Source organism: Balaenoptera physalus, assembly GCF_965194825.1.
Source record: "Balaenoptera physalus genome assembly, chromosome: 12".
Classification (NCBI taxonomy): Eukaryota; Metazoa; Chordata; class Mammalia; order Artiodactyla; family Balaenopteridae; genus Balaenoptera; species Balaenoptera physalus.
Window position 1 is genome coordinate 80,615,389 of NC_138897.1, and position 21,717 is coordinate 80,637,105.

Genomic DNA, 21,717 nt, shown 5'->3' on the forward strand with positions numbered 1-21,717 from the left:
ATGCGGAATCTAGTTCCCTGACCAGGGATCAAACCCGGGCCCCCTGCATTGGGAGGGCAGAGTCTTAGCCACTGGACCACCAGGGAAGTCCCCAAAATTGGTACGCTTTTTGCAGAGCTCCTGTTAAACACTGAAGTTCCTCTTCAATAATCTATGTCTGTACACAGACTGCATAAAACAAAACACTACTGCTTAAGTAAAGAATTATTTTTATTGCAAAGAGTTGTTTTTGTTTTTTTAATAAATTTATTTATTTATTTATTTATTTTTGGCTGCGTTGGGTCTTCGTTGCTGCACGTGGGCTTTCTCTAGTTGAGGCGAGCGGGGGCTACTCTTCGTTGCGGTGCGCGGGCTTCTCATTGCGGTGGCTTCTCTTGTTGTGGAGCACAGGCTCTAGGCACGCGGGCTTCAGGAGTTGTGGCTCCCAGGCTCTAGAGTGCAGGCTCAGTAGTTGTGGCGCACGGGCTTAGTTGCTCTGCAGCATGTGAGATCTTCCCAGACCAGGTCTCGAACCCGTGTCCCCTGCATTGGCAGGCGGATTCTTAACCACTGAGCCACCAGGGAAGCCCCTTGCAAAGAGTTTAAACTGTTTTTTTCAGACTTTTTATAACACACATTTGCATAAACCACAGCTTTTCTTGCTCTGTGACCTTAGATGAGTCACATCCTCTTAGTTGTTTCCTCAAGTGTGAGATCAAAGAGTCAGACAGTAAAAGCTAAGTAACATGGGTTAAGCTTGACCCTCAAAATTGTAATATGAAGGGGTTCTCACCATCTTAAAACTTTATGCTAGAAATCTAAAGTCAAATTGGTAATTAACTACTCTTTCAGTCTTCAGATCAATAAGCCTTTTCTGGATTGCTGTCATGTGTGTGGCATTATACCAAGCACTGCTGGGATAAAAACCAGTTAAAGACACAGTCCCTGCCTTCATATTGTCTAAAACTCAGGAGGAAAACAAACATCATTATGTGTGATACTAAATGGCAATAAAATATAGACCTCAGGCTTTATCATTTAGATAAACTGAGTTTGACGAAGAGCATCCTCAAGTGTCCCTAAACTTTAAGGACAAGATCAAAGATAATGCTTATATTCCCTGGGTAGCCCTCCCTACAGGAGGAAAGATGCTGTCTGTGTGGTACATGAGCTGGACATAGTATAACAGGTCTCCTATTCACAGTTCATAACTTGTTAGGTTTATTTCTGTGAAATAATTATGAAATAAAGATCTTAAGTGATGAAGTATATCCAAGATTCAGTTAATACCTCATTTCCTTAATTTATATAATATTAGAAAACATGGAATTGACATCTATTACTTAGGTCTTATCATTAATATAGATGGAAAGCCATATGCTAAAACATCTCTGACATCATGGTTACGTCTTGCCTGTAATCTGACCCTGACCACAGCAGTGTCATAGGAGAAGGAATAACTGGTATCCATAGAAACATCACCAGACTGGGACCATGTAAAAAGATGTAACCTAGCAACTGATGACGAAAGGTGTGTGTAGGGGGAATTCTTCCAGTTCTGCAAATGCTAAACATACAGCACTGAATGTGACTAGTAAAATTAGGGTAATATGGAAAATCTGACTTATTCATAGAGAGTTGGGAATCTCAGGTTTGTAAAACCTTAATACTATGCTGCATAATTTTAAACAGGAAAAGCATGTAAACACCTCCTCACTGCCTACATCATCAGTTGTGTGCAGGGAAAGTACCTTGTATGTCATGACCAGAATGGAAAATAAATTTTGTAGTGGCACCAATCATCTCAACCTCTCTCTGTCTCTCATACAGAGGCAATGAATTTTGGTGAGATAAGAAACCATCCCTGAACTCAGAGAAGGATGGATATGTTCTATATGTAAAGAAGGCAGCGTTACAAAGCAACCAGACTCCCAGTATACCACATAACGTGAGTATGTTTCCCTTAAGAATTTTCTTTTTAATAGAGATCACATAAATATCGATATATATGTGGACATTTAGAGAGTGAAAGAACCATCTAATTCAATCCCCTTTTTTACTGACACAAACTGAGACCCAGAGTGAGGATTTATTTAAGTTCAGAAAGTTAGTGACAAAGCATGGGCTAGAACTGAGGTCTTCCGCTTTCCAGGCCAATTCTTTCCATTAAAACAGGATGCCAGGGCTTCCCTGGTGGCGCAGTGGTTGAGAATCTGCCTGCCAATGCAGGGGACACGGGCTCGAGCCCTGGTCTGGGAAGATCCCACATGCCACGGAGCGACTAGGCCTGTGAGCCACAATTACTGAGCCTGCGCATCCAGAGTCTGTGCTCCGCAACAAGAGAGGCTGTGATAACAAGAGGCCCGCGCACCACGATGAAGAGTGGCCCCCACTTGCCGCAACTAGAGAAAGCCCTCGCACAGAAACGAAGATCCGACACAGCCATAAATAAATAAATAAATAAATAAAATTTAAAAAAAAAAACAAACAAAAAAAACAGGATGCCATTTTTTTTTCTTCATGTCTAAAGAGGAACACTATTTGGACTTTATGGAAATGAGAAACAAAAACCACTGAGATCTAAGGGTTAATCTGTTACAGCAGTTAGTGTTATCCTACCTAATATAAAAATGAATCTGTTTATACTACCCCAGGGCAATCTGAAAAACAGATCCTTTTTTTGTTTGTTTTTGGAAATTCTGGATCAGGTTACAGCTTCAAAGGAATTTACCCAATTTCTAGAGATATCACCTGAGTACAAAAAGACCAACAGCTTCTCTATTTGGAACAAAATGGTGCATGTGGCACTGTTACAACTACGTCTGCCATCCTACTTAGAACTGGTAGAATCTTAGTAATCAGCCACTCCAACTCCTTAGAAAACTGAAGCACAGAAAATGAAAGTCCAGGGTTCTTTCTACTGACAGCATTATGGCTGAGACTGGCTAGCTGTTCATCCATCCACTTCTCCCTGGGCACAAAGCTGGTCTACACGTCCCGGCCTCTCTGGTAACTGAGTGCAGCCCTGAGACTGAATTGTGACCAGTGAATAAGTGGAAGCTACGTGCACGATTTCCAGGCATGGTCCCCAGAAAAGTTCCAGGCTCTTTCCCTCCTGCTATGACCTTGGAAGCCACCTGTTGAAGGTGGCACAGTCACAAGACAGAAGGAGATGGCTGGGTTACTGAATCACTGCCTGAAATGAGAGCCACCCACCAATCTGGAATACCAGTTTTTAACTCCCCAGTTAAGCTACTGAGATTTGGGGAATTATTTGTTACAGAAACTTCAGTGTTACTTAATAAAACTATAACTAGGGTTATCCCTCTGCAAATAGTGCAAACCACTCCTTTGGTTTTTTTGTGAAAAATAATAGTTTTTTTTTATTGCAAATAATCAGTATATTATTTACTCCCAATGAGAGCCTTGTTTTATTTGTCAGTCAGAGCCCCGCTGGAAGCAGCAAAGGACTAGGACTGCAGATCTGGCAAGTCACTTAACTTCCCTGGGCCTCAGCTTTCTTAACTATTTGTTAATGGATTAGTGATTTACAAATCATGTTTTAATACACAGCTGAAAAACCATTTTTTCCAAATAAAAATTAAGCAGAACTTCAATATAAGAAACATAAAAATGCTCAGGTTGAAATGGAAATGGGGAAGGGGACAGGAATCCACCAGCTAAACGTCCCTTTCAGCTCTTCCTTCCTTGAAACTATTCTGAGGTACCTCTTGGAGACCTACAGCTCCTCAGACCATAGTCTGAGAACCACTGATCTAAACTAATGGCTTTCCAAGTTATGTGGGGTGAGGTTTTTCCCATTCCATATGCTTTCCCATATATAATCTTATCAGAAGGCTCAATAAACAGATACAGATAAAGGTTACCTTTTATTAATATTAAATGTATTATAAATTTAACTGTCTACGATTTATAAGCCCATTAAAAATAATTAGGTCTTTTAAAAACAATTTGAAGGGCTTCCCTCGTGGTGCAGTGGTTAAGAATACTCCTGCCAATGCAGGGGACACAGGTTTGAGCCCTGGTCTGGGAAGATCCCACATGCCACGGAGCAACTAAGCCCATGAGCCACAACTACTGAGCCTGCAAGCCACAACTACTGAAGCCTGCGCACCTAGAGCCCGTGCTCCGCAACGAGAAGCCACCGCAATGAGAAGCCCACGCACCACAACGAAGAGTAGCCCCCACTCGCCGCAACTTGAGAAAGCCCGCGCACAGCAACGAAGACCCAACACAGCCAAAAATAAATTAATTAATTAAAAAAAAAACAATTTGAAATTGGAGGATAAGGATGATAGTGGTAGCTTTACTCAATATTGATGTATTTGTGGATTTAGCTTTGATTCTAAAGTACTGCAATAAATTTTTAAATTCACCCAGTGAAGTAGTTACAAATGCCACCAGTTTTTACACTGCTCATCTTACAACAGTATAATACTGTTTAGTTAATGGAGAGGGCACAAAGGCAAGGTAAGCTGGCAGCACAACCTGAGGTACCAACGGTCTTTTACCTGTTTAATGTGACATTCATCTCAAGAGAGCACATTATACGTATTCTGGTAATAGTTCTTCAAAGTGACAAAATTTTAAAATGCAATCAAATTTGTAGAACCTCTGAAAAGAAAACATTTTACAAACATTTTCTAGTCTGGTCCAGCTAGACTAAAAGCTCTTTTTCAGTTCTAAAAATTATATTATAGCATTGGATCGTTGTCCTGGACTCAAATGAAGAGCAATGGGGAAGATGCTATCAGAGTCAAAACACTACCTGCTTTTCTGCTGATTACATTTACTCACTGAATACACATACATTATTTTTCAAGGTAACAATATTTAGGGAGCAGAACTATGGGTCACAGCCAGCACAGGTAACAAAAGAGTGCATAATTTGCAGCCAATTTTTTTTCTCTGCCAGTAAACTCCAACCTTACTACCACCTGCAATTCATTTGCCAGGTACCAAATAGAGGCCTCACCTCACACCAGGCAGGGGCAGCTCAATTAACTCTGTTTTCATCACTCCAACACAATACACTAAGCTGTCTACAGAGACCAAGGGAATCCAGATTTCAATGTCAAAAAAAAAGCTGACTGCCAATGTATTAAGTCAAATCTAGCAGCATTAAGAAGATCTACTCCCAGGATTTCCCAGGTGGTCCAGTGGTTAAGAATCCGCCTTCCAATGCAGGGGACGCAGGTTCAATCCCTGGTTGGGGAACTAAGATCCCACATGCCGCGGGGCAACTAAGCCCGCGCGCTCCAACTACTGAGCCCAAGCCCTGCAACTAGAGAAGCCTGCGTGCCGCAACAAAAGATCCCATGTGCTGCAACTAAGACCTGACACAGCCAAATAAATAAATAAAATATTTAAAAAAAAGAGAGAAGATCTACTCCCACAGTGATTTATCTGACTCTTGGGTCTTGCAACCCCCCAAATTTAGACTTAATATCCCAGAACCTGAGGCTCTCCTCTTTTGAAAAAGATAATGAGAACATGATATAGTTGTAACTAACAGAACCAACCTGAAGACTCCTGAATCAGGAATGGCTCTCTCTCTCTGGGAAAATAATTACGAGCAGGTTCAAATAATCAAGACATGAATCTACCAAAAAAACACCCATATGCTGAAGAACAAGCAATTACCACCCTAATGTGTTTAACCTACTAATTAGCATTAGTACCAATCTGGAAAAAGCTGAAAATGTTGTCTTCACAGAGGAGAGCTCCTATATGCAAAAACCCGTTTTCTCTTCTAGCTGAAGTGAGCCTCTCAACAAATCCTTCTCAATCCTTGCAGCACACCCTTGACATAACAAACAGAAGCTGCTAAAAGTGGACCCCAAGCCTTTGGATTCATTTTACTCAGTGACTCTGAAGTTAAGGGGCATCCAACACAATAACGTCCAGCAAATATCAACTAAACAGCAAGCCAATAAGATGGAAATACATGGGAGGAGGTTTTTGTTCCTGTCTGACTACCCCTCCTTGAAAAGGTACAAAAACCAATCCTGAAACCTGTAACCAGTGCAAAGCCTTGAGCAAATGTCACTAAACTTCTGATGCTCAGTTTCCTCATCTGTCAAATAAAGAATAATTACTACCAGTTCCAGTGGTAATGAGATTAGAGGAGGTCCCGTATGTGTCCTTTTGGAAATTTAAACTACTGTTATTTGGTTGGGAAATAATTTTGTCTTCGAAACTTCTTTCAAGGATAAGCTGACTAAAAACTGCCATATCTTTTTTCTACAACACAACACCTGTAAATGAAACAGACTTTAAGAAGTAAAATACAGCCCCCTGCCCCCAAAAGGAACAAAAGCCCATTCAGCAATTAAAACTACTTTTGATGAACAGCTGTTGTTGTTCACTGTAAAGTGTTCTAGAAACAAGGATGGTTGTGTGTCACCAGGCAGAGCAACCATGACACTAATGGTCATGATTTTAAAGCCTTTAACTTTAAGAAAGAAACCTGGGAGAAATTTGCTTCAAGAAGTATATGGACGCAGGGCTGCGAATCCCAAATAAGCTGTTTAAAGAATAGGGATCTGTTTACTCTTCAGGGGAAAATTAGTCTTTTCAGGGAAGGTTAGCTCCAGCTAGTACGCATCCTATCTTCCTCGTGTGTGGATAAGACATTAGAGGCAGACTGAGGAATACAGCTCCGAACAGGCAGGAAATAAAGCACCTGTTTGCACCAATGTCCTCCTACTCATGTCATCCCACAGACACCAGCTCAGAAGAGGGGCTCTTCTAGGAGCTGAGAGTGTGGGGGACAAATGAGAAGGAGGGGGGATTACAGAGGGTAGAAGTCAAGGTTGGGGGAGTGGGTATTCATCTGAATACAGCTTCAGTCACTCTGAATAAATTCCTGCTGACAACAAACAGAAGACGGTAAAACAGAGTCTCAGGCACTGAGAGAGCACAGATGGCTGTGGGAAATTTAACTCAATATTTCACCTCAATACAACAGAATTCTCATTGCTCTACTTATGTGAAACTAACATGGATGTTTAAAGGGTAGCTCAAACTTAGTCCAAAAATAATTATTCGATTTTATATGCCAACCTACCCCTCTCCTCTAGTCTTTGGTCTCTCAAGTTAATGATGCCACCATTCCTTCAGTAGCTCAAGACAAAAATCTAGGAGTCATTTCTTATTATTCTTCCCTTAACTCCCTTTCTCACATCCATCCATTCCATTAAAAAGTCCTGGTTGGTTCTATTATACCTTCAAAACATACACCCCATCGAACCCTTCTCACCGCCTCTATAATCAAAGCTACCACCAAATCTCCACTGGCGAGTGGCTTCTTCCCTGACCTCTATGCTTGCACCCATGGCCCCTATAATCCATTCTCCTGCGATAGCTAGAGTAATCTGCCTTGGGTCTTCGTTGCTGCACACGGGCTTTCTCTAGTTGCAGTGAGCAGGGGCTGCTCTTCATTGCGGTGCGCGGGCTTCTCACTGAGGTGGCTTCTCTTGTTGAGGAGCACAGGCTCTAGGTGCACGGGCTTCAGTAGTTGTAGCACGTAGGCTCAGTAGTTGTGGCTCACGGGCTCTAGAGCGCAGGCTCAGTAGTTGTGGCACACGGGCTTAGCTGCTCCACGGCATGTGGGATCTTCCTGGACCAGGGCTCAAACCCATGTCCCCTGCGTTGGCAGGCAGGTTCTTAACCACTGTGCCACCAGGGAAGCCCCTCTCCGTCTAACTTTTAATTTATTCTAGCTCAATTACATAGAGCAGAGGTTGGCAAACTTTGTTCTTAAAGGGCCATACAGTCTCTGTCACAACTTCTCAACTCTGCCATCGCAGCATGAAAGCAGCCACAAACAGTATGAAAATAAATGGGTGTGGCTGCATTCCAATAAAACTTTATTTACAAAAATAGGCAGCAGCTGAATTTGGTCTGTGGGCCATAGTTTGTCAACCCTTCACATTTTAGCCTGGTTTTTTCTTTTTATTGCAAAATGTAACACATATAAAGACAAATACATAAAACACATATGTACTGTTTAACAAATAATTGTAAAATAAACACCCATGTAATTATCACCAAGGTCAAGAAGTAGAACATACCAGAAGCCTCCTCCCTAAGCACCATTCCATGATGACAAACATCCTCTTCCACTCCTCCTCCCTGCCCCACTCCTCCTCCCAACCTCATTCCTCAGGGAAACGGTATCCTGACTTCTGTGATGAAAAACACCTCAGTTTTCTTTATAGTTTTACTACATATGCACGCAGAATGACAGGTTCTTCAGCCTTAACAAAGATAAATGTTAGGGTGAGTACAGACTACTGAAACATTTTTGGAGGGCAATATGGTAATATCTATTAAAATCTTAAATGTACATATCTTTTGACCTAGACATCCCACTTCTAGGAACCCATCATAGACAAATGATAATATGAGTGCAAAGATATATGAACAAGGATGTTCACTGAAACAGTGTTTTTAACAGTAAAATACTGTAACCAGTGCACATGCTCTTCAATAGGAAATGGTTACACTAATTATGGTACATCCATATGTACAAGCAATACTATATTCAAACATTAAAAATATGAAAAAACGGGCTTCCCTGGTGGTGCAGTGGTTGAGAATCTGCCTGCCAATGCAGGGGACACGGGTTCGAGCCCTGGTCTGGGAGGATCCCACATGCCGCGGAGCAACTGGGCCCGTGAGCCACAACTACTGAGCCTGCGCGTCTGGAGCCTGTGCTCCGCAACAAGAGAGGCCGCGATAGTGAGAGGCCCGCACACCACGATGAAGAGCGGCCCCCGCTCGCCGCAACTAGAGAAAGCCCTCACACAGAAATGAAGACCCAACACAGCCAAAAATAAATAAATAAATATATAAAAATTTTTTAAAAGTGTGAAAAAAGTCTAAGATCTACTAAGTAAAAAAAATTAACAAAACCATTCTATTTGAGAAAAAAAGCAAAAATAAAAAATTATCCATGTGAGAGTGTGTATGTGTGTGTGTGTGTGTGTGTGTGTGTGTGTGTATGAAAAAAAATACAAAAGAATTAACACCAAACTGTCATTAGCACTTTCTTTGATGGAGAATCAAGAATTTTCACTGTTTACATCAAACATTTCTGTATTGTCTGAATTTCATTTTACCATGAACATGAATTCTTTTTGCCGTTGGAAAAAAACAATGTATACACATATTTTCTTAATTTAAAATCCTGTAAGTGGAAATTTAAGGCAGAGGCAAAATTGAAATTCCTGAATACCTACTAAGCGATGTTCAATAAGGCTTAGTTTCTTAAGAAGCCACCCCTCTCCTAGACAGAAAAACCAAGTTTCACAAAAAGAATACCCTACTGGGTGCCAGGCTTTCACAGACATAGATTTCAAACTGCCTGGTTTCACCTGAGCTACAAGTGAATCTTTGTTCCTTCATTTCAACTTCTCCATCACCAATCTTCAGACTATTCCTCCAGGTATTTCTTGGCCTAAGCCCTTCAAGTTTAAAAATGCAGGCTTTGGTTTCTCCTGGCCTTGGACCTAGGCCTAACTTCCTGTTGAATTCTTTTTATCTCCTTCCCTATCTCTGATTCTACAGTAACAACCTTTTTTTTGGCTTCACGCAGCCTTTGGAACAGTCCTTCTTGCATATTGCCCCAAATATTGCTTCTCCTACTGGCACAATTAGATAGTAACCCAAAGCCACAGTGACTAGGCATATGACCACAATTCTGGATGTAAGGAACCAGGGAGAGGTTTGTTAGAGACACTTGTAGAGCTGCAATGAACGGGGAAGGAACTCATAGGGAGGGCCCTGGGAAAATAAAAAGTAAAAGAATATAGCACAGTACTAAAACAATAATAAGAAGGGGATAAATGGTTTTTAAGGTGAATTCAGAAGAGTTTTACATCCAGGGCTGTACACTGAGCAATTATACATCCTCGATGAGGCTCTGTTCAAGAGCGCTCACTATACAGCTTTCCAAAGGAAACCTCTGACTGCCTCCTTCTTCATACCTTGGACAATTTGGGGTTCTAAGAATAGATGACAGACAGTTGGAGACAGTTTTGTCCAGATTATATACCCCCAGCAAAGGAGGGAAAGCCATAATGATTCCCAAATAATGGCCAACCATCCCATGAGACAAGAGAACTTTTTTTTTTTTTTTTTTTTTGGCTGCCCCGCACAGCTTGCAGGATCTCAGGTCCCTGACCAGGGACTGAACCTGGTCTGCAGCAGTGAAAGCCCAGAACCCTAACCACTAGACCACCATGGAACTCCCCAAGAGAACTTTTTGGTAAAAGCGAAAATGCTCATTTCTCTCTCCACCAGCAAGGTCAGAGGACTACAGGGCCAGTCACTCAGTAACTGACCAACCTACAGACCACCGGAGAGACATAGCACAACGCAAAAGTACTTGCAGGTTTTACATCAATACACAAAAAAAGCTCTGTCCATTCCATAGTCACTCTTCTCAATTCATGGAAGATTGGGGTTTCATGCAATTACAGAAAGAGTATCTATGAAGACAACACTAGATTTCTAGGCAACTGGGTCACCATTATCTACAGCCTGCCCGTCACAGCGCTGACATGCATGGTTCCTTTGACCACTGGTTTTCACATAGCACACATATGGCATAACAGTGAGTCTGAAACAGTCAAGAGTGGTCTTCTATGGAGTGCATGGAGGGGTAGTGTAATCTTCAGAAAAACAGAGTTCTAATTTCTTTATTAGGTACCCTAGATAGTCAAGAAAAAAAATAACAACCAACAATCTTTTACTGAATGCCCACTCTACTAGTTGCCTGTTTATAACGATAAACAATACAGATGTGGTCTCTACACTCAGACAGTGTACAATCTAACAGGATCCATCAAAGAACCCTGTTCCCCTGACTCTTCTATGGCTGATTCCTTAACCTGCAGGTCTCATCTCAAATGTTACCTCCTCAGAGAAGCCTTCCCTAACTATCCTTCCTAAAGTCACTCTCTTCTTTCTGGTCATTTGCCATCACATCACCCTTCATAGTACCTATTACAATCTGTAATTATCTTGTGGATTTGTTTAGTTATTTAAATCTTTCTTCCTACTAGCTTCACACAACAGAAGCCTTGTGTTTCCCACTATATCCCCTGTGCCTTGCTCAATTAAGTATTTGCCAAATGTTGAATTAAAGAAGATCTAGAGACTTCCCTGGCAGTCCAGTGGTTAAGACTCTGCACTTCCAATGAAGGGGGCGTGGGTTCGATCCCTGGTCAGGGAACTAGGATCCCACAGGCTACACAGCGTGGCCGAAAAAAAAAAAAAGATCTAAAAAATAATAATAATAAAGGTTTCATTAGTCTACACAGAAGATCTGAATGCCAGTCAGTCATGAGAGGAAAAGTAGGAGGGAGGTGAATCTGGGACTTTTTCAAAGAATAAAATTAAAGGTCCTAAATCTCTCCCCATTGGTCATGGTAGACCTTAGCTGTATGGTCACAGGCATAAGTATCTTTGGTGAGTAAATATGTTATTGAGTGTATGCAACCCACAAAGAAAGTGGCACCAGGGACTTCCCTGGTGGCGCAGTGGTTAAGAATCCACCTGCCAATGCAGGGGACACAGGTTCGATCCCTGGTCTGGGAAGATCCCACATGCCGTGGAGCAACTAAGCCCGTGCGCCACAACTACTGAGCCTGCGCTCTAGGTCCCGCGAGCCACAACTACTGAGCCCGCAGGTCACAACTACTGAGCCTGTGTGCTGCAACTACCGAAGCCGCGTGCTGCACAACAAGAGAAGCCACCGCAATGAGAAGCCCTCGCACCGCGACAAAGAGTAGCCCCTGCTTGCCACAACTAGAGAAAGCCCGCACGCAGCAACGAAGAACCAATGCAGCCACAAAAAAAAAAAAAAAAAGAAAGAAAGTAAGTGGCACCACTGTGAACAGCCCCCACACGGACAGTACTAAGATTCAAGAGTTGAACCTGTTGGCAAAAAAACACCCCAAAATGGTTGTTATGGGTTGAAATTCATATGTTGAAGTCCAAACCTCAATACCTCAGAATGTGACCTTACTTGTAGATAGTCTTTTCAGAGGTAATCATATTAAAAAGAGGTCATTACAAGGGCTTAATTTCCAAAATATACAAACTGCTCATACAATTCAACAACAACAAAAAATCCCAATCGAACAATTGGCAGAAGACCTAAATAGACACTTCTCCAAAGAAGATATACAGATGGCCAATAGGCACATGAAAAGATGCTCAACATTGCTAATTATTACAGAAATGCACATCAAAACTACAATGAGGTACCACCTCACACCAGTCAGAATGGCTATCATTAAAAAGTCTACAAATAACAACAAAAAAAGTCTACAAATAACAAATGCTGGAGAGGGTGTGGAGAAAAGGGAAACCCTCCTACACTGTTGGTGGGAATGTAAGTTGGTGCAGCCACTGTGGAAAACAGTATGGAGATTCTTCAAAAAACCAAAAACAGAGTTACCATATGATCCAACAATCCCACTCCTGGGCCTATATCCAGACAAAACTATAATTCAAAAAGATACATGCACCCCTATGTTCATAGCAGCACTGTTCACAATAGCCAAGACATGGTAACAACCTAAATGTTCATTGGCAGATGAATGGATAAAGAAGATGTGGTACATATATACAAGGAAATACTACTTGGCCATAAAAAAGAACAAAATAATGCCATTTGCAGCAACATGGATGCAACTAGAGATGATCATACTAAGTGAAGTCAGAAAGACAAACACCATATAATATCACTTACACATGGAATCTAAAATATGACATAAATGAACCTATCTTTGAAACAGAAACAGAATCACGGACATAGAGAACAGATTGGTGGCTGCCAAGAGGGACGGGGTTGGGGAAGGGATGGAGTGGGAGGTTGGGGTTAGCAGATGTTAAGCTTTTATATACAGAATGGATAAACAACAAGGTCCTACTGCATAGCACAGGGAACTATATTCAATATCCTATGATAAACCATAATGGAAAAGAATATAAAAAAGGAATGTATATATGTATAACTGAATCACTTTGCTGTACAGCAGAAATTAACACAACATTGTAAATCAACTATACTTCAATTAAAAAAAATAGATGTGGTGTATATACACGATGGAATACTACTCAGCCATAAAAAAGAATGAAATAACGCCATTTGTAGCAATGTGGATGAACCTAGAGATTATCATACTAAGTGAAGTCAGAAAGAGAAAGACCATATGATATAACTTATATGTGAAATCTGAAATATGAGACAAATGAACTTATTTACGAAACAGAAACAGACTCACAGACATGGAAACAAACTTACGGTTACCAAAGCGGAAGGTGGGGGTGGGGGAGGGATAAATTAGGAGTTTAGGATTAGCAGATGCAGACTACTGTATATAAAATAGATAAATAACAAGGTCCTACTGCATAGTGTAACGAACTATACTTAATATCCTATAATAAACCATAATGAAAGAGAATATGAAAAAGAATATGCATATATAACTGAATCACTTTGCTATACACCAGAAACTAACACAACATTGTAAATCAACTATACAACTATTTAATTACAACTTACAACTATTTAATTAAAAATTAAAAAAACCAAAACAGGTCATTAGGCTGGGCCCTAATCCAGTATGACTGGTGTTCTTATAAGAAGAAATCTGGAAACAGAGACAGATACAAGGAGGGAGGAGACACAGGGGCAAGACGGCCATCTATTACAAGGCAAGGAGAGCAACCTGGAGGGGATCCTTCCCTCGTAGCCCTCAAAAGGAAACAATATTTACGACACCTTGATTTTGAACCTCCAGCCCCCAGAACTGTGAGACAATAATTTCCTGTTGTTTAAGCCACTCAGTCTGTGGTACTTTGCTACAACAGCCCTAGCAAAATAATACAGTTTTATATAGCCCTCTAAAATTTTTATTTTAAGTTACCTTGGCTCTTCAGTCAAGACTAAATGTTAGGATTTTTTTTTTCATTAAAAAATCCACACAGCATTAGAAATTCATGGGGATATAGACAGTGCTGAGACAATAAATCACATAGAAAACAGAGCTGGACTCCTATGTCATATCATAGTAAAAAATAAATTCTAGACAGATTAAAGATCTAAATGTAAAAAACAAGTCTTAAATTTTTATAATTAATATAATTATAATTAATACAGGAAAATATCGTCATGACCTGGAGGACAGGCTTAAGCAAAACACAAAAAGTCAAATAATAAGGGAAATGATTAAAAAATTTGACTTCACTAAAAGAACACACTTGTTTGGTAAAAGACTCCATAAACAAAATGAAAATATAATACCATCAAGAATGTGTAAAAAAACTCTTACACACCAATAATAGGTGAAGGATATAAACAGAACTTTCTATAGTGCCTAAACTGTGTTACAAACTGTAGTAGCTTAAATTAGTGAATAACCACTTCAGGACTCTAATACTGATCAGAACTCTGATATCTTAGCTGCTGCTGTTGGGGAGAAAATCATCTGCGGGCTCTGGAAGTTTCTGCTAAAAATGCTGTTATATTTATGTATCAGAAGGATTCTCAAAAAACCTCCATGTTAAGCATTTATATCTCCTTCTTCTTAGGCAACAAGCATGGCCCATATCTCGCCTTTCCTCTTGAAAGTAAGGCCCACTGTATTCTTTCTACTTTTGATATAATTAGGAGGATAAGTGTTTAAAATGTCCTACACCCCCACTGTCAACGCTATCATAGTATGACTTTCTAACTTAAAAAGTGAATTATACTCTCTCCAGATATGTCAACCTGAGTTTCACAAAAACGAGTCTCAGAAATTTAGGAGCTAGAAGAGAATTTAGAGGGCATTTTGTCCAAATGAGCAAATGAACTGGGATAAGGGTATCCCCAGGATATATGCAACAGTGTTGGTACTAGGTGCTATAGAATAAACCTGACTCAACTCCTAGGAGGGTCAATTTTACACAAATATTTTTGAGTAGAGATTTGACTACTAAACAAAATATTTTTACATGCTGATATGTGCTGGGGACACTTCAGATTCATCCACTCTCTCAATTAGAGAATCAACATTGGACAAGATGCAGAAATCTCATCTACATGATGAGGACATGATAATTATGATGGCTACCATTTATTGAGCACTCACTGTATGCTAGACATTGTGGTTAGAGCTTTACATACATTAACTCATTTAGTCCTCATAACAGCTTCAGATAATAGTAATAGTGTAATTGCTTCCATTATACAGAGGAGGAAACTAAGATTTTAACAAGTGGAAAAACTTTCCCATACTCACTCAGCTAGTAAATAGCAGAGATGGTGTCTGGTCCCAGGGCTGTCTGGGCTCCAAAGTCTGTGACCTTAATTGCTGCCTCAGAAATTTGAAATTGAGGCACAGGAACCCTCATCAGTCTTGAACCGGAAGAGCCTTAATTAAGTCACATATCTTTCTGTCCCTCAAGTTTTCTCAGCTATAAAATTACAACAGTACCCATCCCTTCCTTCATCATAATGAGGATCCAGAAGCTCATGGGATACATACGCTCATAGCATACTAATTTAGAGCTGAAAAGAACGCTGATCACACAAACACTTGAACATGAATGTGTATGGCAGTCTTATTCATAAAAGCCAAAAAGTGGAAACAATCCAAATGTCCATCAATTAATGAATCAATAAACAAAATGTGTTATATCCATACAATGGAGTATTCTTCAGCCACAAAAATGAAGTACTGATATATGCTACAATGTGGATGAACCTTGAAAACATTATGCTAAGGGAAAGAAGTCAGTCACAAAAAGTCACATAAGTATGATTCTGTTTACATGAAATGTCCAGAACAGACAAATCCATAGAGACAAAAAGTAGATTAGTGGTTGCCAGGGGTCAGGGAGTCAGATAGGGTGTTAGGTGGAATGAGGAGTGACTGCTAATGGGTACAGGCTTCCTTTTTTGGTGGGTGTGAAATGTTCTATTGTATAATTAGATAGTGGTGATGTACACTTTTAAAAAGTACATGTTATGGCATATGAATTCTATCTCAATAAAGCAGTTATTTAAAAACAAAAACAAAAACAAAAAAACAAAAAAACCATGGCAGCAAAGGAAATACATTTAAAAATACTTTGGACAAATAAATCAACTATACTTCAATAAAAAATACTTTGGACAAAAGCATCACAGAAATATACTACATTTTAGATATTATACATTTCATGCTTATAAAAACACATTATATACATTTTTAGAAAAGCATGGCCTTCTACTACTTTTGTTGGTTGTTAACTTGTCCTAGGAGAATTTTAATTCACTTCAAAGTGCCCAACTCCTCTAGCTCCTGAATACTCAGTTAATAAAATGATAATAAAATGCAATCTAAACTGGCTGCTGATGGAAACCCAAGGGGCTTGGCCTGCTTAAAAAGAGAAAGGGAAAAAAAAGCCACAAAACTCACCAAGGGCCTACATTCAAGGCCAGAGAGGATAACAAGGATCTAGATCCAGTGGAAATGTTATCCTCCTATATTCCTTTGGGAACAGCTTATCAGTATTTTCTACAGAGAAATTAGGCAGAGGAACCTCAACTATAAAGATACTGCCTTAGTAAAATAACCATCAACACTGAAACATATTCTTAACTTCATATTCTGCTTAACATAAACATATTACCTCATTTTCATTTCAACAGTACTTGCATGAGGTACAAATTTTTACCTCCATTTTATTTATTTATTTTTCAAATTTATTTATTTATTTTATTTATTTTTGGCTGCATTGGGTCTTCGTTGCTGTGCACGGGCTTTCTATAGTTGCGGAGAGCGGGGGCTACTCTTCGTTGCGGTGCGCGGCCTTCTCATTGCGGTGGCTTCTCTTGTTGCAGAGCACGGGCTCTAGGTGCGCGGGCTTCAGTAGTTGTGGCTCGTGGGCTCTAGAGCACAGGCTCGGTAGCTGTGGCGCATGGGCTTAGTTGCTCCGCGGCATGTGGGATCTTCCTGGACCAGGGCTCGAACCTGTGTCCCATGCGTTGGCAGGCGATTCTTAACCACTGCGCCACCAGGGAAGTCCCCAACCTCCATTTTAAGGATAAAGAAAGGGGGCTTCCCTGGTGGCGCAGTGGTTAAGAATCTGCCTGCCACTGCAGGGGAAAGGGGTTTGAGCCCTGGTCCGGGAAGATCCCACATGCCGCGGAGCAGCTAAGCCCGCGTTCCACAGCTACCGAGCCTGCGCTCTGGAGCCTGCGAGCCACAACTACTGAAGCCCACACGCTCTAGGGCCCATATGCCGCATCTACTGAGCCCACGTGCTGCAACTACTGAAGCTTGCACACCTAGAGCCCATACTCCACAACAAGAGAAGCCACCGCGATGAGAAGCCCGTGCACTGCAACAAAGAGTAGCCCCCGCTCACCACAACTAGAGGAAGCCCGTGCGCAGCAATGAAGACCCAATGTAGACAAAAATAAATTTAAAAAAATAATTAAAAAAAATAAGGATAAGGAAAGGGGGACTTCCCTGGTGGTCCAGTGGCTAAGACTCCACGCTCCCAATGCAGGGGGCCTGGGTTTGATCCCTGGTCAGGGAACTAGATCCCACATGCTGCAACTAAGAATTCGCATGCCACAACTAAGAATTCGCATGCCACAACTAAAGATCCTGCGTGCCGCAACTAAAGATCCCACATGCTGCAACTAAGACCTGGTGCAGCCAAATATTTTTTTTTTAATAAAAAATAAAGATAAGGAAAGGGAAGCACAAACAAGGTCACCCACTTAATGAGAAGCAGAGCCAAGATTCAACATTCATCCAAATTCCAAGCTCAGTGCTCTCGCTATGTCATATTAATATTTGCTTTCTCCGGCCACCTATCTTTCACCAGATCAGAAAGCAGAGTTGAGTCGGCTTCTGCTCACGTTATTTTGTAACATGAACTTAGCTCCCAAGAAATAATTTCCTCTTAAATTGTTCTGGTTTGTTGTATTCCTTTCAAAAGTCTCCATAAGAAACACTAGTTCAGAATAATTATTATTTTTTTTGAACAAATAAATCAATCTGGCCAGGCCTATTTGGTTAATCTTTCATGAATAATGAATAAAGCCTCAAAAACATATAAAATCTTGGAGTTCCCTGGTGGCGCAGTGGTTAAGAATCCGCCTGCCAATGCAGGGGACACGGGTTTGAGCCCTGGTCTGGCATGCCACGGAGCAACTAAGCCCGTGCGCCACAACTACTGAGGCTGTGTTCTAGAGCCCACGAGCCACACTACTGAAGCCCGCGCGCCTAGAGCCCGTGCTCCACAAGAGAAGCCACCGCAATGAGAAGCCCGCGCACCGCAACGAAGAGTAGCCCCCGCTTGCTGCAACTAGAGAAAAGCCCGCACGCAGCAATGAAGACCCAACGCAGCCAAAAATAAATAAATTTATTTTTTAAAAAACCCAAAAAAACCTATAAAATCTTACAAAGATAGAGATTCCCTTCCCGGTTGCTAAAAAAGGTTTTAGAACTGAGTCAGAAAGGCTTCTGAGCTGGCCCTATAATGACTTCTTGAAGAACTGTCCAGCTCTTCCTTTCCAGCCAGTCAAATGGTGATTTGATTCCCTAGATGAGAAACCTGCAGGCAAGATCTTTAGCTCCACCTACCTGAACTCTCACCTTCACAATCTGATAGCTCCTGCAACTAGCTATTTTCCAAGTTATTAGGCATCTCTCTCCTTCTGTCTCTCCCCTGCCCACCCCCAATCTCCCTCGAGATACCCTGTTCCACTCACCCCTTCCGTACCTCTCCTTCTTCCTCTCCGTTTCTCTAGTGGTAGCATTTACTTTACACTTCCCTGTGAGGCATGAAGGTTTTGACCAGTCTCAGGGTCCCCATGGGAAGCAACTATGACACAAACTAGTGAAATAACTTCACATGCTGCCCTAGCTAAGCCTTTCCCAGAGACCTAAGCACCAAACATAACCATGCGGACAAGGGCAGTGCTCTCCTGCGAACGTTTGTGCTTAGGGATTTGATCAGAGTAGTTCTTTTTCCTTTGGTAACTGAGCTCGTTTTCTTTTCTTTTCTTTTTTTTTTTTTTTAAAGGAATCCCTTTATTTTTATTATTTATTTATTTATTTATTTATTTTTGGCTGTGTTGGGTCTTCGTTTCTGTACAAGGGCTTTTCTCTAGTTGCGGCAAGCGGGGGCCACTCTTCATCGCGGTGCGCGGGCCTCTCACTATCGCGGCCTCTCTTGTTGCGGAGCACAAGCTCCAGATGCGCAGGCTCAGTAGTTGTGGCTCACGGGCCCAGTTGCTCCTTGGCATGTGGGATCTTCCCAGACCAGGGCTCGAACCCGTGTCCCCTGCATTAGCAGGCAGATTCTCAACCACTGCGCCACCAGGGAAGCCCTCGTTTTATTTTCAACTCGTAAGAAGGTCTGAGCTACAATAGTAAATCCAGCTCTTAATTTTCAAAAGTAGGTGGCTTTAGAGACCAGGGCATAAACAACATTCCTGCATTTGTTAAAAAGTATGTTCTGTATTTAAATTAGATTTCCACCTGCTCAGCCCTCAAACTCCTTCTTTGCAATGATTCTACAATCTTGACTTTGGTTAATTAATACTTCCATGACACCACTCTATAAAGGTACAAATAAAGAACTTTTACTTAATGTGGAAACAAAGAGAACAAATTTTATGTACAGATACATGTACCTCCCTTCATATTTAAAGAATAAGAAGGAATGTACATTCGCAAATGTAGTACCAATGAAAATCATTTGCTCTAGAAATTTTCCCTAAGCTTTTCAGTTTAAAGATGGCACCATTTAACATTTGAACTAAATGCATTAACATAATTTTACCAGTGACAAGACTTTCTTTAGGTAAAAGAATCATAGACTTGTAGAGATACAAGGAACATCGATTCATTAAGCAAACTATTACATTTTAAAAATGAGAAAACTCCCAAGTTAAGTGATTGCCAAAGTCCAACAGGTGACTAATGACAGGCAAGGGTCTTTGCTCCTGACACCTAGTTCACCACAGCTGAAATTCTTATAGGTGAAAAATACTTCATTTGTTGATATCAATACCAAAGGCAACACCTCTTACCTTATATATATGGTTGACATTACACAGAAACTCTGTTTCAACTTTTAGTATTTTATACCATAAACTCTTAACTTGTGACTCACCCTGCTGAGTTGATCCAATAACCTTTGGTTCTGTTCTGATAATTCCTGGACAGCCCGTGTTTTTTCTCGATCTGCTTCCCGTAGATGAACCTGCTGCCTCTCCAACTCATCCTGAAGCTGTTTCACATCACTCTCCAGCTCGGACACACGCCCTTCCCACTCCCCTTCTCGGTTCTCAAATCGTCTTCTTAGTTCGTGTTTCTCTTGCTCTAAGTGCTGGGTGAAAAATGAAGAGGATTTTAAAACCTTTAAAAATTCCAGGGACTTCCCTGGTGGTCCAGTGGCTAAGACTCCGCGTTCCCAATGCAGGGGGCCCAGGTTCAATCCCTGGTCAGGCAACAAGACCTCACATGCCGCAACTAAGATCCCACATGTGGCAACGAAGACCCGGTGCAGCCAAATAAATAAATACTAAAAAAAAAAAAAAAAAAAAAATCCAGAGCCTTTCATTTTTTTTCTCCTTTCACACTCTTCTAACTTTTCTTTTTCCTAGTCAGTGAGCACAACAAAACACTCTGCCACGTAGGAGAAGTTGCCCATTTCACAGCTGCAAAAATATTCCCTTCTTCCAGAGTAGGGAAGGCTGATTTCACAGAGAATGTCATTCCTACTGAAAATACTTACTGTTTACTCTTATCCTTAGGAATGGGGGTTCTAGACTTAGGAACTCACTTGAAATTTAGTAAATCATCTATTAATTGGTGAAATATACATTTAAACAACTTAAAATGAGTCCTTAAGAAAATTTCTTTTGCTCTCATCTATTATGCCTGGCATATAGCAGGCACTTAGAATCACAGAATTTTCAGAGCTAGAAAGAACTCCATAGATGCTTCAGATTAACCACCTTTTCCTACAAATGAAGCAGCAGAAGATAAGAGATTCAATAACAAGCTCAAGGTCTATACTAGCAAATGGGAGAGCTGGGATTTGTGTCTTAGTCACTTGACTTTGTTTAATGCTCTAAATCACAACTCAATAAATATTTCTTGCTATATATAGCACTGTATTTCAAAATCATTAAGGCAAGTTCAGGTTCAGGACCACTTTTATTAAATCATGACTTATTAGCCTTGCATATTTATTTCTGATCCTTTCATTCATTCTTGAGTGCCTGTTACAGGCTGGCCACTAACATAATGGTCCTTACCTTTATGGAGTTTCCATTCTAGTGGGAGAGGTTGATAAAAGTATTAAATTGTACAGCGTGACAAATGGTATGCAGGAAAAGTACAGATGGTTTGAAGTAGCAGCTCGACAGAAAAGAACTCTTTTGGATTGAAGGAAATAAGAACATCTTTTTATTTCTCTGAGATAAATACAAATTCGTCTTTTCAGAGGAAAGTATGTTCTCCTACTTAAAAAGCATAGTATGTACAAAAAAGCCAAGTTATACCTCAGGGAATATATGAAATGTAAAGCAATGGTCCTCAACTTTTGCTGCTGTCAGAAAATCTCTGGTATAATTGTTCAAAATACATCCACCTAAATACTAATTCCAAAGATGTGATTCAGTTAAGAATGGGATGAGGCCTA

General features: G+C 40.7%; 1 protein-coding gene and 1 long non-coding RNA gene across 6 annotated transcripts in view; one reads left to right on the forward strand and one right to left on the reverse strand.

Annotated features, from left to right (window-relative positions):
• Positions 1-21,717, reverse strand: part of LOC309639782 (BICD family-like cargo adapter 1) — a 97,102-nt gene that overhangs the window by 68,361 nt on the left and 7,024 nt on the right. For all 5 annotated transcript variants that reach the window (XM_082417476.1, XM_082417473.1, XM_082417477.1 and 2 more), the window contains exon 2: positions 20,182-20,397. In XM_082417476.1, coding sequence (XP_082273602.1) covers positions 20,182-20,397 — 216 coding nt within the window. The remainder of the gene's footprint in view (positions 1-20,181; positions 20,398-21,717) is intronic.
• Positions 1-21,717, forward strand: part of LOC309639856 — a 90,456-nt gene that overhangs the window by 43,194 nt on the left and 25,545 nt on the right. The gene's annotated exons all lie outside the window — the stretch shown is intronic.